The 14640-nt window shown below is 35.8% G+C and overlaps 2 protein-coding genes across 3 annotated transcripts in view; one reads left to right on the forward strand and one right to left on the reverse strand.

Moving 5' to 3' along the window:
• LOC149816327 (5'-adenylylsulfate reductase-like 3) overlaps positions 1-14640 on the reverse strand; it is a 45638-nt gene that overhangs the window by 21849 nt on the left and 9149 nt on the right. The window lies entirely within an intron of this gene.
• Positions 8866-14575, forward strand: LOC149816328 (uncharacterized). Its single transcript, XM_089987622.1, is given in 8 exon segments — positions 8866-9366; positions 11160-11208; positions 11293-11385; positions 11387-11540; positions 11630-11782; positions 11875-12193; positions 13822-13890; positions 13989-14575. Coding segments are annotated over 5 exon segments (558 nt in total). The 5' UTR covers positions 8866-9366; position 11160; the 3' UTR covers positions 11985-12193; positions 13822-13890; positions 13989-14575.

Genomic DNA, 14640 nt, shown 5'->3' on the forward strand with positions numbered 1-14640 from the left:
CTTCCTTTCTCTTTCCTTTCGTTTCTCCTCCTCCTTCTTCTTCTGTTGCGTTTCCTTCTTCTCCTCATCCTCCTTCTCCTTCCGTTGCAATTCCTCCTTATTCATTTGTCTTTGCCTCTCTTCCGCCTCCTTCAGTAGCTTTGCCTTGCTTTATTCTCCAAGATCCTCTTATCAAATTCTGCCCTAGCCTCCATCATTACCTGGTTAAAATACCTTTTCCTCTCCTCCTCATTCTTTCTTTGCCTTTCCCTAAGCTCTGCCATCTTTTTCCGCCTTCTCTTTTCATTCTCCTCCGTACTTTTTTGCTTTGCCTTCTCTTCGTCATCCTTCTTCTGCATCTTTCGTTTTTCACCATTCTTCCTTTGGTCCGCAGCCTCGATATTTGAGGGATAATCCTCCGCATAATACAATTACAAGGCTTTCTCCTTGGCTTCGTCGTTCTCAATGTTAAGTATATTTTGGTACCTCTCAAGAACCTTGGATAGATGAGACTGGCGGATCACTTCTCTAATACACAAACCATAGAACGACGGGGCATCTCTTCTCTGATGAGGCGCAGACATTGTTAACCTGCACAACAAATTAAATGATCATCATGATTACAAATCATCGCAACATTTGGGTTCATAAGTACACATCTTTGTAAGATTTCTCAAACTTATAAGTCGTTGTATAAGAAGAAACCTACAGATTGAATAACGAAACCTTACACGAAACTCACCGAAACGATGAGATTTTGGATATTCCAACTGTAGAGTAAGCAACAGTAACAACTAAGACGCAACAGAAGGTGACAACAATGATGCGACTGCGTGTAAGACGGAAACAGATGCTCTGGAACAAAGGAAAGGATGCTCCGGCGACAACAGATGAAAGCAGAGTATGCTCCAGTAGAGTTTTCTGCTTAGAGCGAGAATGAATTGTTTTGAACTATTTAAATCCTACAACATAAGGCTTGCTACATACGCAAACTTTGCGGAACGTTTTGGCGCGATAACGATGAAGGGCATTTTTGTCATTTTCAAGAACCGACGATTCAGTTTTCTAGAAGGAGGGCATTTATGTCCGTTCGAGGAAGAGGAAGCGACAGGCGGTAAAGGGTACTTAAGTCTTTGCTGCGGCATCAAATTACGATGCAATATGATGCAGACACACATGGGGATACATGCTGGTCTGCATCTTATACGTGGCGCTATTTGGAACCCCCGAACATGAGATCTCAGTACCGGCCCTGTTCGGGGGGGAACATATAACCTGCTTTGATATAGGCATGCCTAAAATTTTAGAGTTTTTCTTTTTAAATATCTTTTTCCTTTCTTTTACAAAATACAGTGGAAGACTTTAATCAAAAACTTTGAAACAAACTAAGAACTAAATTGAAAAGAACATAGGATAACAAATACTACTCAAGTTTGGGCAAAATACATATATTATTTATTCATGCAAGTTTACAAAATTTGAAACTTCATTCATCATCCAAAGAAAGTTTACAAGTTCATGACCAAAACATTATCAGAGTAAAAACTAACAAAAATCCTCAAAAGTAGTCCAATCCAATTTCTTAGGGTCCTCCGTGCACTACGCCATCCACCACCTATGGGGCTCCTAAAAATAGTAAAATAAAAAAAAAGAATAAGACAAACAATATGTCTCAGTATGATCCCCTAAACTTCTTACTTGATCCTTAGTAAGTACTATGCATGAGATAAATACTGCAAAAAGAAAACACAGGAGGGGTCGACCTTCAATCTCAAGGGTTGATCCTCAAGTCGCTCAACAGGAAAAATACATATGCAAATGTCATGCCTTACCTACTGGCATGAGTGTCTTTTAACTCTTTTTATTTAGTTTTTTTTCAGTTAAATGACAAGCTTGCACACCTCGTACCCTTAGATTACGATCCTAATTAACACCGTGAGGGCGTCACTTCTCTTGCCACTTTGGGCACCTCGGCCCTCCTAGTGAGTGTTTATTCATCTATTTCTTTGTTCATTTTAATCTTTGAAAAATAATCGAGATACTTACACCAGAGTCGTCAAAATATTCCTCTCCTTGGGACCCAGAGTTCCGGACACCTTGTCCTTCTCTCTATAGCCAACATAGTGCACTACTAGGCATATGACCGTAGCTCCACCTCTACTTCGAGTATTAGAGTCCCTTGTCCCTAAGTCCTGTGATTGGGGATAGGTTCATATTTGACCTAACGACGAGCCTAAGTCAACCACCCATAATGAAAAACCACCAAACAACTCCCATGGGGTCAGTGCAAACTTGTTTTCATTTTACGAGTAACATCACCACATCTTTCAGAAAGTGATAAATGTATAGTGTAACTTGTTATTAATTATCAATGTCATTTTTCAATTACATGCATCATGTCACACCTCATATCATCTCAAGGTACGATTAAGTCAATACCTATACATAATCAGGCATCAAGTTACACGGGTCAATATCCATCCATACACAACATGCATCACAACACTTATACATGAATCATTATCTTGGACCATCTCAACTCATTTTTAAGTATCATAGCAATCTCATGCATTTTCGTACTAAAATTAACTTAGAACTTGTTTTCTACGTATCATAGCAATCTCATGTATTTTCCCACCAAAATTAACATGAACATGTTTTCTACGTATCATAGCAAACTCATCAACATAAATCATATATATATATATATATATATATCCATTTAATGCATTTTCTTATCAACATCAATCATGCACACACATCTCAGTTCTATTATTCTCTACATAAATATGTTCCATAATTGGGACAAAATTTTAAAACACCTAAAAAGTTCTAATTTCTGTAAAGATTGTCCCATAACATGGACATATTTTAAAACATACTCAATTATGAATTTACTGCAAGAAATCAGTCCCAAAACATGTTTGAATTATGTAAAAAATCAGTCCCCAAAACAAGTTTGAATTATGCAAAAAATAGCCCAAAACATGTTCAATTTTTGCAGAAAATCAACTCCAAACATAGGTTCAATTTCTGCAAAAAAAAAACCTCAAATACAAATTTAATTTTTAGAGAAAATCAGTCTCAAGCCAGGTTCAATTTCTGCAGAAAAATCAACCCCAAACACAAGTTCAATTTTTGCAAAAAATCAATCCCAAAAATAGCATTTTAGAATTATGGGCATGTCCTTTGGTTCAAATAATTTGAATTCAAAACCGAATCCAACAAATTTTCAAAATCCAACTTCCCATCTACGAACTGATTCTCTCTATGGACCAAAACGTGGATTTTGGATCGACCCTTGATCCAAACAAACTCTCGCAACATCATACCCTCAAAACACACTATACAAACATAAAAATAAATAAATAAAGGCATGAAAATTGTGGATGTTATGGTGCATGTGTTTGCATTCTTGAGTTTCAGCTTATGTAAGAACTGATCTAATGTCATATCTAATCTCTTTTATGGTATTAAAGGCATGAGTTGTTGATTGCTGAGATAGTAAACTTCTCTTGTGTTGCTTTCCTGGTTGGATCCTTGTCAGGCGCAAACTTTATCAGGTGAGTCCTGCTTGTGTGTTTCTCGTATGCATAGTTGAGGTTGTGCATACCCGAGCATTAAAATTAGTTATTTAGAGTTGTGCTTGTGAGAGTGTGTTTTCCCTTGTCTTGGGATCGACCTTGGGCCTCTGAAGTTTGTGTGCTATCATTATGAGTTCTTCATCTGTGTCTACATCATTGGTTTCCAATGAAGCGATCCAGTAGAACATCTTTTCAAGCCTTGTTTTGGTAAAATTTGATTACAATAGTTATTTGTTATGGTAATCTCATATTAAATTAGTTATGATTAGTCAAGATTTGATTAAATTTGTTGATGGCTCATGCCCTGCTCTAGAGCAATATTTATGTGTGGCTAAGGAAGGTGAAATTTGCCCTATAAATCCTAAATATTTTCTATGAAAATGGTTTGATCAGCTAGCCCTAAGCTGGATTAAGGTCACTATGATTGAGGACGTGCTTAGTCAAATTGTTAGAATCTCCAGTGCTAGGGACGCAAGGGTAGCCCTTGAGAAAGCTTATGTTTCTCAATCTAACCTTAGAATCATGCAAATGAAGAAAAATCTTCAAGATGTTAGCAAGAAAGAAAAATCTATGATAGAATATTTAAATCATGTTAAATTTCTTGTGGATTCTCTCTAAGTGTTGTTAATGAAATTGTGAGTGATAATGATTTGGTGTATACTTTAAATGGCATCACTCATGAATATGAGAGTTTTGTTACCACTATTAATATGCATAATGAGTTGTCATCCTTTTATAAATTATATGATATGTTGTTGAATCAGGAGAAAATGATCTAGTTGATAAGTCAAAGATCCTCTTAAGATTCTATTGCTACTGCCTTATTTGCTCAGCGAGGCAAAAGTCGTAGTCAAGGGTTTTTAGGACAATTTAGAGAAGGTGGCGGCAGAGGCAGAGATGAAAATTCTGGAAACTTTGGTGGTCGTGGTCATGATTTTTCTATATGAAATAATTAGGGCAAAGGTAATGGTAATCAGGAAAACAGAAATCCAAATCAACAGGGGGTTATTTATTAGTTTTATGGTAGAAGAAATCATAATGCATGACAATGTTGAGATATTCCTAAAGCTTTTAATACTTTCTTGAACATGTCCTCAGTTGGAAACTCTAACTAGTACATAGACACAAGTGCCACCCATCATATGACCACAAAAAAAAAAGTATGACAGACAAGTTGGAATATCAAGGTCTAGATTTAGTTATAGTTGGTAATGGTTTTAATCTCCCCATATCCACGATAGGTAACCTAAAGCTCCTCTCAAAAAATAGGTATTTTACACTTAGAGATGTTCTTGTTCATCAAATCAAGAAGAATTTACTTTATGTTGCTCGATTTACACATGCTAACAATTGTATCTTTGAGTTTCACTTCTATATTAAGGATTTAAAGAATAAGGCTACCCTCTTAAAGGGACGAAGTGAATGAGAACTATACATCTGGAACCAACAAAATAAGAAACCAAGAAAAGGAGTAGGGATGTTTCATGCTCAGAAAGATAATTCCTCTGACATATGGCAATGCAGGCTGTGACATCCTAATAAGGGTGTAATGAATATTTTTAGTTCTAGACACTTACTTAGAAATAAAATGCACTTATTTGATTTATGTTCTAGTTGCATACTTGAAAAAACTCACAAATTACCTTTCAGTTTATCTAAGATGGTTGCTTCTCATCCTCTTGAAATTATACATGCTAATTTGTGGGGTCCTACACCTATGATTTCTATAGAAGTTATTGACATTACTTGTTGCTTGTCAATGATTATTCTTGTTTTTTCTGGTTGTTTCCTTTAGGCAGAAAATCTGACACCTTGAGTTATTTTGAAACTTTTAAAAATATTATGAAAAAATATATTGGCTTCCAAATTAATTTTTTTTACAGTAATAGGGGTGACAAATTTCTTAGTTTTGGCCTTTTCAAGTTTTTTAAATCAATATGATATTAAGCGATATTAAGCGCTGAATTGCTTGTCCCTATACTCTCCAACAAAACGGGGTTATTGAAAGAGAACATAGACATATTGTTGAAACTGGATTTAGTATGATGTTTTATGCCTTTATGAGTAATAGGTTTTAGGTAGATGCTTTCAGAACTTCCACCTATCTCATAAACAAGTTTTCTAGTCCAAATCTTGATAACAAGTCTCTATATGAGCTTTTTCTAAAACAAATCTTTGACTATACTTATCTTAAGAGTTTTTTAATGTACTTGTTATCCTTATCTAGAGTCATATAATTCTTCAAAATTGTCTCCCAAAACCAAGCTTTACATTTTTATTGTACATGAAAAAAATTATAAAGGCTACCTGTGCTTTGATCATATATCAAATAAAGTGTTCATATCTAGGCATGTAACCTTTGATGAAACAAAATTTTTGTATACTGGTTCCACTGCTCCTATCACTTTCAAAGAAGTATCCAGTTTGTTACAGTCCCAAGAACCTTCACAACACCGCAAGAAAGAATTATCTAACTCTCATATATTTCTATTAAGTTATTTACTTACACCTACCCTGTCTACGCTAGAATCGTTCAGTCCAAAACCTATCCCACCTACATCACAAACCCTTAGTCTAGACCCTAGTCCTGAAAACATGTCTCCTATAGCCTCTGCTAGCCTTGACTCTAGTGCCTCCTCAAGAATAAATTTGATCCAAAATCCTGCAGAAGTTCCTCAACCTGCGAGGACTCATATCATGGTTACCAGATCCCAAGATGAAACCTTGAAACCAAGACTCTTTTTATTCAATCGATATTCCTTAAGTGTTGCCTTGATAAGTGAGTTGTCCAAAGAGTCTGCACTAGAGACGTTTACTGAGGTCAACAAAGAAAAGAAGTGACAAACATCTATGCATGAAGAGTATGACACTCTAATAAAAAATGAAACCTAGGTCTTGGTCCCTGCATCACCTACCCAAAACCTAGTCGGGTGTAGATGGATCTATAAGATCAAGACATGCAGATGAGTCTATTGCCAAGTATAAGGTCAAACTTGTAGCTAAGGGGTACAACCAACCAATAGGAAGAAATCAACTATTTTGAAACCTTTAGTCCTTTGGTCAAACCTACTACTGTTAGAACTACACACAGGTGGATCTTGTCTCTTGTTATGAGCTTTGCTTGTCTCTTGTTATGAACTTTGGTTGGGTCATACACTAACTAGACGTGAATAATGTCTTTCTGCATGGGTGCCTTCAAGAAGAAGTTTATATGGCTCAACCATAAGGGTTTGAAAATAGTTAGTATCCAAGTTAGGTTTGTAAATTGAATCAAGCTTTGTATGGGTTAAAACAAGCTCCTAGAGCTTGGTTTAAACGGTTGCATAACTATCTCATCCACCTAGGCTTTGTTGAGTCAAAGACTAAAATGTCTCACTTTATTAAAAGAAGTAGAGAATTCACCAACAGGGGCTCCGCTTGTTTGGCAAGAGCAGCTAGTGTGTGTACGTCCCCTTGTGTTGGGACATTCTAGGTTCAAAATCCAATGGTATAATTTGTATAACTGATAGGGGTCTGCCTAACCCTAGCTTGCCTTTAAAAAAAAGTAGAGAATTCACATTATTTGTCCTTGTATATGATGATGATATCATTGTGACAGAAAACTCTCATATAGAAGTTCAAAACTTGACCAATAAGTTTGAAAAAAAAATCTCCATTAAAGATCTCAAGTCTTTGTGTGTCTTTCTAGGGATTGAGGCAGTTTTCTTGTCAAATGGATTGATTCTCTCTCAAAAGGAATATATCCTGGATGTGTTAAAAAAAAGTCATATGATAGAGGCCAAACCTCTAACTACTCCAACGGTAGTTATTGTTGCCGTGTGGAGAACCATTTGAAGACATCACTCATTATTGAAGCATCGTTGGGGCACTCTGAATATATCATATTCACACTTGCTTACACAATCAATAAATCTTGTCAATTTATGCATGCTCCAACCCAAAACCATTAGAACCATGTCAAGAGAATCCTTTGCTATCTTAAGGGGACAATAATGCATGATCTTTTACATTTATAAAAGTAAATCCTTACAACTATCAGGGTACCTAGATGTTGATTAGGTAGGATGCCTAGATGATAGACCCTCTACTGGTAGTTACTTTACCTTCCTTGACACAAACTTAATTTCTTAAAACTCATTCAAGCGACAAACTATTGTCAAATCAAGCATTAATGCTGAATATAAAGCTCTTGCAAATGTTGTGTTTGAACTCAAATAGTTAGGATATCTTTTACGTGAATAGCATGCTAAGCAACATAGCATTTTGGTAATATGTGTGATAACTTTAGGGCCACATACTTGATGAAAAATCTAGTTTTTCATGCACACATGAAGCATATTGAAATAGATTTTCACTTTGTATGAGAGAAAGTAGAAAAAAAGGAACTTGAAGTTATATTCATTGCGTCAAAGGGTCAACTAGAGATATCTTAACCAAACCTCTACCCACTAGGCGGTTTGAAAACATTAAATTCAAGTTCAATCTCATTGTTGGAGAGATGAGATTGCATGGGTGATAAAGAAGATGATCAAGATGGACGTGTGCGGCATTCTCCAATGAGCCCACATGGTTTCAAGATAGATCAAGAGTCCAACTTCAAGGACTCATTCATGATCCTCGTCAATCGAGGAGACTCCAAGAAAGTGAAACATATTCAAAGAAGAGTTCTTAATATATGTAATTTTGAGAGTCAAGATCATCTGAATATGGAATCTATTTCCTCTTGTAACCAAATGAGTATTATAAATAAACCTCTCATCTCTTAAAAAAAAATAATAAATAGATAGAAAGAGAGATTACCATAGATGTAGGCCACATAAAACTGTGTGTATGCTTGTGTTTGAGTTCTTGAGTTTCAACTTATGTAAGATTTAATCTAATGTCAAATCTATAATCTTTCACTTCTTTGCCTCTGTCATAGAAAAATGTAGGTTTCCACTAAAAACAATATGTAGCCATAAGTTTATTTGGGCAAATAAATAAATTAAACTGAAGTTTAAGATGATAGCCGATATATATATACTTAAACATTCACCATTCAACATTACCAAAATACATATTAGATATAAGAGAAACATAGGAATAAGACAGCCGCAATCTAGATGGGACATGACCCGTTGGTGAAGCCTTCCAAATCGAATTTGAAAGAGAGAGAGAGTACGCATGATATGTGCAATCGGACGGCCAACATCTCCCCTATATAAATTACAAAAAAAAACGCAAAACCCTTCTCGACCCCTTCCCTCCCACTCTCTCTTCCCTTGCAACCCTCCCCCTCTCCTCTTTTGCGACCCGACCCCGATGCCTTCCCTCCCCCTCTCTCTTCCCCTGCAACCCTCTCCTTCAGAGGAAGCCAGCTTGGGTCGTACTTAAAGTTGTTTCCCCCCCTTTGGTGCCCTCTCTTTTTTCTCTCCTCATCTCCCACTCATTTTTCCCTCTCCCTCTTGTCTCTCCCCCTCCCTCTCTCTTTCTCCTTGGCTGAGCAGCCGAGCAGCAGTAGAGCATGAACGGAGCAGAAACCCGATCGGAGAACGACAGAGACTCTCTCTCTCCCAATCATTTCTCCCCCTCCATTTCTCTTTCTCTTCTTTGTTGAGGAGCCGAGTAGCAATAGAGCGAAAGCAGAAGCACGATTAGAACCCTAGCATGAGCAGACCGAGGCATCGGGCACGACCAACATGGTTTCTGTTGCTCTTTTCTCTTCTCTATTGGACCAACGCCGATACCCATGTCGGAGTGAAAGCAATGCCTTAGCATGACTAGAACAGAGGAACCAAACACGATTAGTTTGGCTTCAGTAGAGGTATCTCTCTCCCTCTATCCTCTATCTATACTGTGTTGGGATTTTTGCATCTTACTTCTACATTAGCTACAGTGCTTTGTTAGGAAAATTGTGGGGTGCGAGTTCGTTAGGTCCAATCCTGCAAGAACATGAACAATTGAATAAAATATATATTGAAGGCGTGAGTTAATATTTGGTGCTATTGAAGGCACAAAACTAATGAGAATAAATCACCTTCTTTCATATTTTTCTTATTTTTTTGCCTATCAGACCTTATGATTGTGATTTACAAGGCTTATTTAGTAGAAAATAAGTTTTGAATCATGTGATTGTGACATGTGACTAGGTTTTTTAAGAAGTTCAAAAATCAACCGCCCAAAATGCATTAAAACTTCCCATTTCAAAAAATCATATTTATAGATAAAAAATACAAAGTTTTTTACGCGAGCACAAGTAACATGATATATATATATACATTAGGGTGTATCACCGAACACACAAAGTGTTCGATGATACACTGAACAATTTTTTTTTCTGCTGAAGACACTTTTAGAAGTAAAAGAACTTTAAAAAAAAAACACGCGGATGCCCCTAACGCGTTCGACGTCAGGGGCGTTCGGTGTTACTCCCGATTTTATATATATATATATATATATATATATATATATATATATATATATATATATATATATATATATATATATATATATATATATATATATATATATATATATATATATATATATATATATATATATATATATATATATATCATGACATTTTTTGCCCGAGCACAAGCTGAGTCACGAGCTCAGACCATTGGTAAACAAGTCGAATCCTATGTATAACAAGTCATAAACTGCAAACTCTAAACTAAAGTCAGTTTTTCTTGCAACTTGTTGGTCACTCTTGAACACAATGATTCAATGACTGAAAAAAATGTAATATTTTAACTGAATCTGGGGGCCCAAACGGACCTAGGATAGGAAAAGCCATCTCTAAGTCCTACAAAGTTTATATAAACCATACCGGGTCCACACCTTGAAAACATTAAATATTTTATGTTTTTCACATTGGAAAAATTAGAGATCTTAATCCGAAGTCAAGTAAGATTTGAGTCTAATATGAAATTTCATAAACCAATCCGAAGTCAAGTAGATCTCTCTCTCTCTCTCTCTCTGTTTTCTGCATCAAGCTTCCTTCTTCTCTTCGCTCCTCTAAACAGCTGGCCCATTTGGACCCCAATCAAGCACCACTCTGCCATCCACAGCACTTGGCAAAGTAATTCAACGTAGTTTTGTGTTATCCGCTTCCGTTGTTGATGGATAGGCTAAACTTTAGCAGATGACAGTTTTTTCTTTGACCCTTGTGATTATTCTTTATGGGTCTTTTGGGGAGTGAGAAGTTGCATCTCAACTGTTTGGTGAAATGCCTGAATGGGATTGTGTCCACAGAATTCCATGTTTTCGTTTCTCTATCAAATTTGGGTGTTACTATATGCATTTTTTATTTGAGCTAAGTAGTTGTTGTTGTACATGAGTTTTAGTTTGGTGCTTGGAGGTGGTTGTGAATAGTTTTTTCTTTTACCGTTGTGATTATTTTTTTGGGTCTTTTGGGGAGTGAGAAGTTGGAGATCAACTGTTTGATGAAATGCCCGAAAGAGATTGTGTCGAATCCCATATTTTTGTTTCTCTATCCAATTTTGTCCGTCATGAAATCAAAACTTACTTTGATGATTACATTTAGCTCAATGATCTACCTTGAAATATATTATCATGGAAATTTCAATGACTAATGTGCGGTTCTTGCTACAGGATGGCACATTTTCATGGCGAGAACGTGGAATGTGATATCTCTTCTGAGGTCTTTCACCCTCTCGTGAAATTAACCAACTCATGCTATCATCAAGATATTTGTGCAATAATTAGTTTAATATTATCTTTGCAGGAGAAAGATAAGCTTGTTTCAGAAGTAATCCAGTATATTCTCTTCAAGAACCACCAAAATTTCGGGGCTCCTATTAAGAGGGAAGAGCTTACATGTTTTAGTAACTAAAAACTATCACCAGCGTTCCCTTCCTTCACTTGTTATCAATGAGGCACGGGATAAACTCTCCAGTATCTTTGGATATGAACTGAGAGAGCTTCAGCGCTCTCGTCCTTCCTCTAATAGCAATGTGCGTTCTTCTCAACCAAGTAAGTGGGTTATTGACAGTTCAAAATTCAAGGTGTTATTTAGTCCTGAGGTTGCTAAGCCTCACATTTTTTTTCCTCAATGCATCCAGGTGTGGCAGAGATTAAGTCTTATGTCATTAGAAGTAAGTTACCATCTGATATTTATAGCAGATACGTCCAGGATAGGGAAACTTCACACATGATTGGGTTTGCTTTTGTCGTGATTAGCATTGTTAATCTTGCTGGAGGTAGAATCTCAGAAGGTGTGTTTTCTCCTCCATCTTGTTCTTGTATCAATTACTCTTGAAGACAAATATACTTAATGTGATAACCTGATGTGTTGCAAGTGTTGCAGATAATCTATGGCACCACTTAAGGCGATTGGGAGTAAATGAAAATGATGAAAACAATCCACTATTTGGAAGCATCAAACAAGCAATGGAAATGCTTCTGCAACAAAGTTAAAATGAGTTTGATGAAATTTTCTTTTAAACTTTAGGCTTTCTACATCCCATTGAAATATTTGGTCGCAGTTCTTACCCTGTTCATTACCATATAGATATCTGCAGAAGACCAAGATTAGTGGTCCAGAAGGTAATGGCTTCATCTATGAGCTTGCTGAGAGAGCACTAGATGAAACAATTTTACAGGGACTGAAGGATTGCATTGGACAGGTCCTTTCTTTATTACTATGATGATTATTTTTCTGTTGTTAAAAATTGTTTTGCCATTTCCATCAAACATGCTGAATTTGTTTTCACAATGGTTCGTATCATGATCGTAGCTGCAATTTACATTCAGTTCATATTGCTTGGGGATATAGTTTGTTTTGGTTTTTTGATAAGCATGCTGGGAGATGGAATATAATTTTTTGTGATGTATGGTAAGCTAAATTTTGTGTTAGAATGTTTGGATAGATTTTATTGCGTTGGCTTGAGAGCCAAATCATCAATTAGTATGCCATGCATGTGAGAAGCTTGTGGAAGGAAATGAAAGGGAAAAGGACAAAGGAAAGAATTTCAAATTTTGTAATGTATGATTGGAAAGCCTCAAGACAAAAAAAAAAGATTGGTAACTGGCAAAAAAAAACAGAAACTGAATGAATTAGAAACATTTTTTTTTAAATTGATATTGTCTTCTTTTTCTCTATTTTTATTACTTTTGTACTTCTTTATCATCTTTGAATCTTTGTTATTTGTCATATTTAATCAGTTTTTTTTTTTTTTTTTTGCTTATTTGTGGAACAATTTTCCGTTTTCCAAAGAAATCACTGGTGACTTTATTAATTTTACTGGAATTTTAAATTTTCCCCAAAAAACCTTAGCAAGTTAAAGGGGTCAGTAAAAAGCAAAAGTGAAAAAGTGAAAGTAAAAGCTTTTTTTATGAAAGGTCAGAAATCAAAATATTTAAAAATAAATGAATACAACATTTTATTTTAATTGGAAATCAAAAATAGGAAATATTGTAACATTTTTTGTAATAATGGAATGATATACAAGTGCTAATATTTCAAAATATTATGATCCAACATTCTTAATATCTTTAATGAAAATCTCACAAGAACATCATTGCATTCTAAAATATTGGATATATTTGTGACTATGTTTATTTTATTTTTATTTGTGACTATGTTACTTGGCATGGTTGAGATGTTTTTTATTTGCCCTTGTTCTTTCCAATAATTGTCTCCTCATATAGTCCAGTGTACTTTATTTTTTTGGTTATCTGCATGGATACTAATCATAGAAGCATTTGCTTTTTAAGTATCTCAGCTTAATCTCACTGTTCCATATTTGTATCTTCCCTTCATCAAGATCCATAGGATGGAGTTGACATTTGCAAGTAGTCTTGAGAAATCATGTGGAGGTTTTGCACACCTGCTGTCAGCAGATAGACTAGTGCATTTTCTTAGCATGCATATGTTTGATTATTGGATATGATGGTTGGCTGATAAAAGTCAATCCAGTATGAGATGTCTCAAGTCTGAATGCCACTGGGTGCATTTCCCAGTTTGACTATCAAAAAACAAAAAACAATAACGAATTGGAGAAAAGTGCATATATGTTAAAAAGCATTCTTGATTGTCAATGAGATGTTACATGCATTCAATTGTTGCTTTAAATTCTTTCAGCGTTCATTAGGACAATATTTCATTGGACGAAAGATGTGATATGAACATTAAGTTCTTGGATGCTGTTTGTCGAAAGTCTCAGGATCTTTGTTTTTTTTTCAAGGAGGATGATCTTGTTTGATTTCTCATACTCTTGGGAGATGGATTTCTGATTGTTTTTTGTGTCATCAGATTCTGAAGAAGGATTCAAGTTCCACTTAACACAACCATTTTCTGCAGCAGTGAGATCTTTTGCCACAGGTTAGGCTAGTTTGAATTTTTTCTAACGATATAAATCTATTACTTTTTCTCTAAAAAATAAATAAATATATTAATATCTGTTTCTTTTTTCCTAACAGCAACTTTTTGCATCATTTGGCTTTGGATAAACTGCCTTTTTTTCCAGTCAGTTATCCTTGGAAGCATTGCTTAGTTTTTGAAGTGCAGATCGTGAGATATAGAACCAATCCTATTTTGACTACTTAGCATCTTCTTATTCATTCGCTTGTGAATCTTCTCAATTCACAAGGCAGCTAATTGGTGGCCCATGTTATCGACATTCTCTCAGAAGTAAAAATTTCTTGTAGCTGCTTTTTGCCTGTCAGAACTCCTCTTTTGGGTTGTTCTTCTGACTGCATGATCTTTGTTGGTTTATTCGATAAGAGTTCTGTTTTGGGCTGTTCAAACTCTTCGCTGACTGTATATTTCATCTTGGTTGGATTATTCGATAGCCTACATAGTCTTGTTACGAATTATGAGGATCCAGACTCGGTTTTTAGAGGGCTAAAATGGGTCCATCAGAGCGCTTACAACTTGTGATTCCTACCAATGGGGACTCCGCTTGTCTGGTAGGAGCAGCTAGTGCACGTTACCTTGTGTTGGGACGTTGCAGGTTCAAAACCCGGTGGTATAGTTGTATAACTGGTAGGCGTCTGCCTAACCCCAGCTTGCCTTTCAGAAAAAAGAAATTATGATTCCTGTATTACATTTAACTGGTTTCATACGAAAAAA

Source organism: Nuphar pumila, chromosome 14 (assembly GCF_984573655.1).
Source record: "Nuphar pumila chromosome 14, dmNupPumi1.hap1.1, whole genome shotgun sequence".
NCBI lineage: Eukaryota > Viridiplantae > Streptophyta > Magnoliopsida > Nymphaeales > Nymphaeaceae > Nuphar > Nuphar pumila.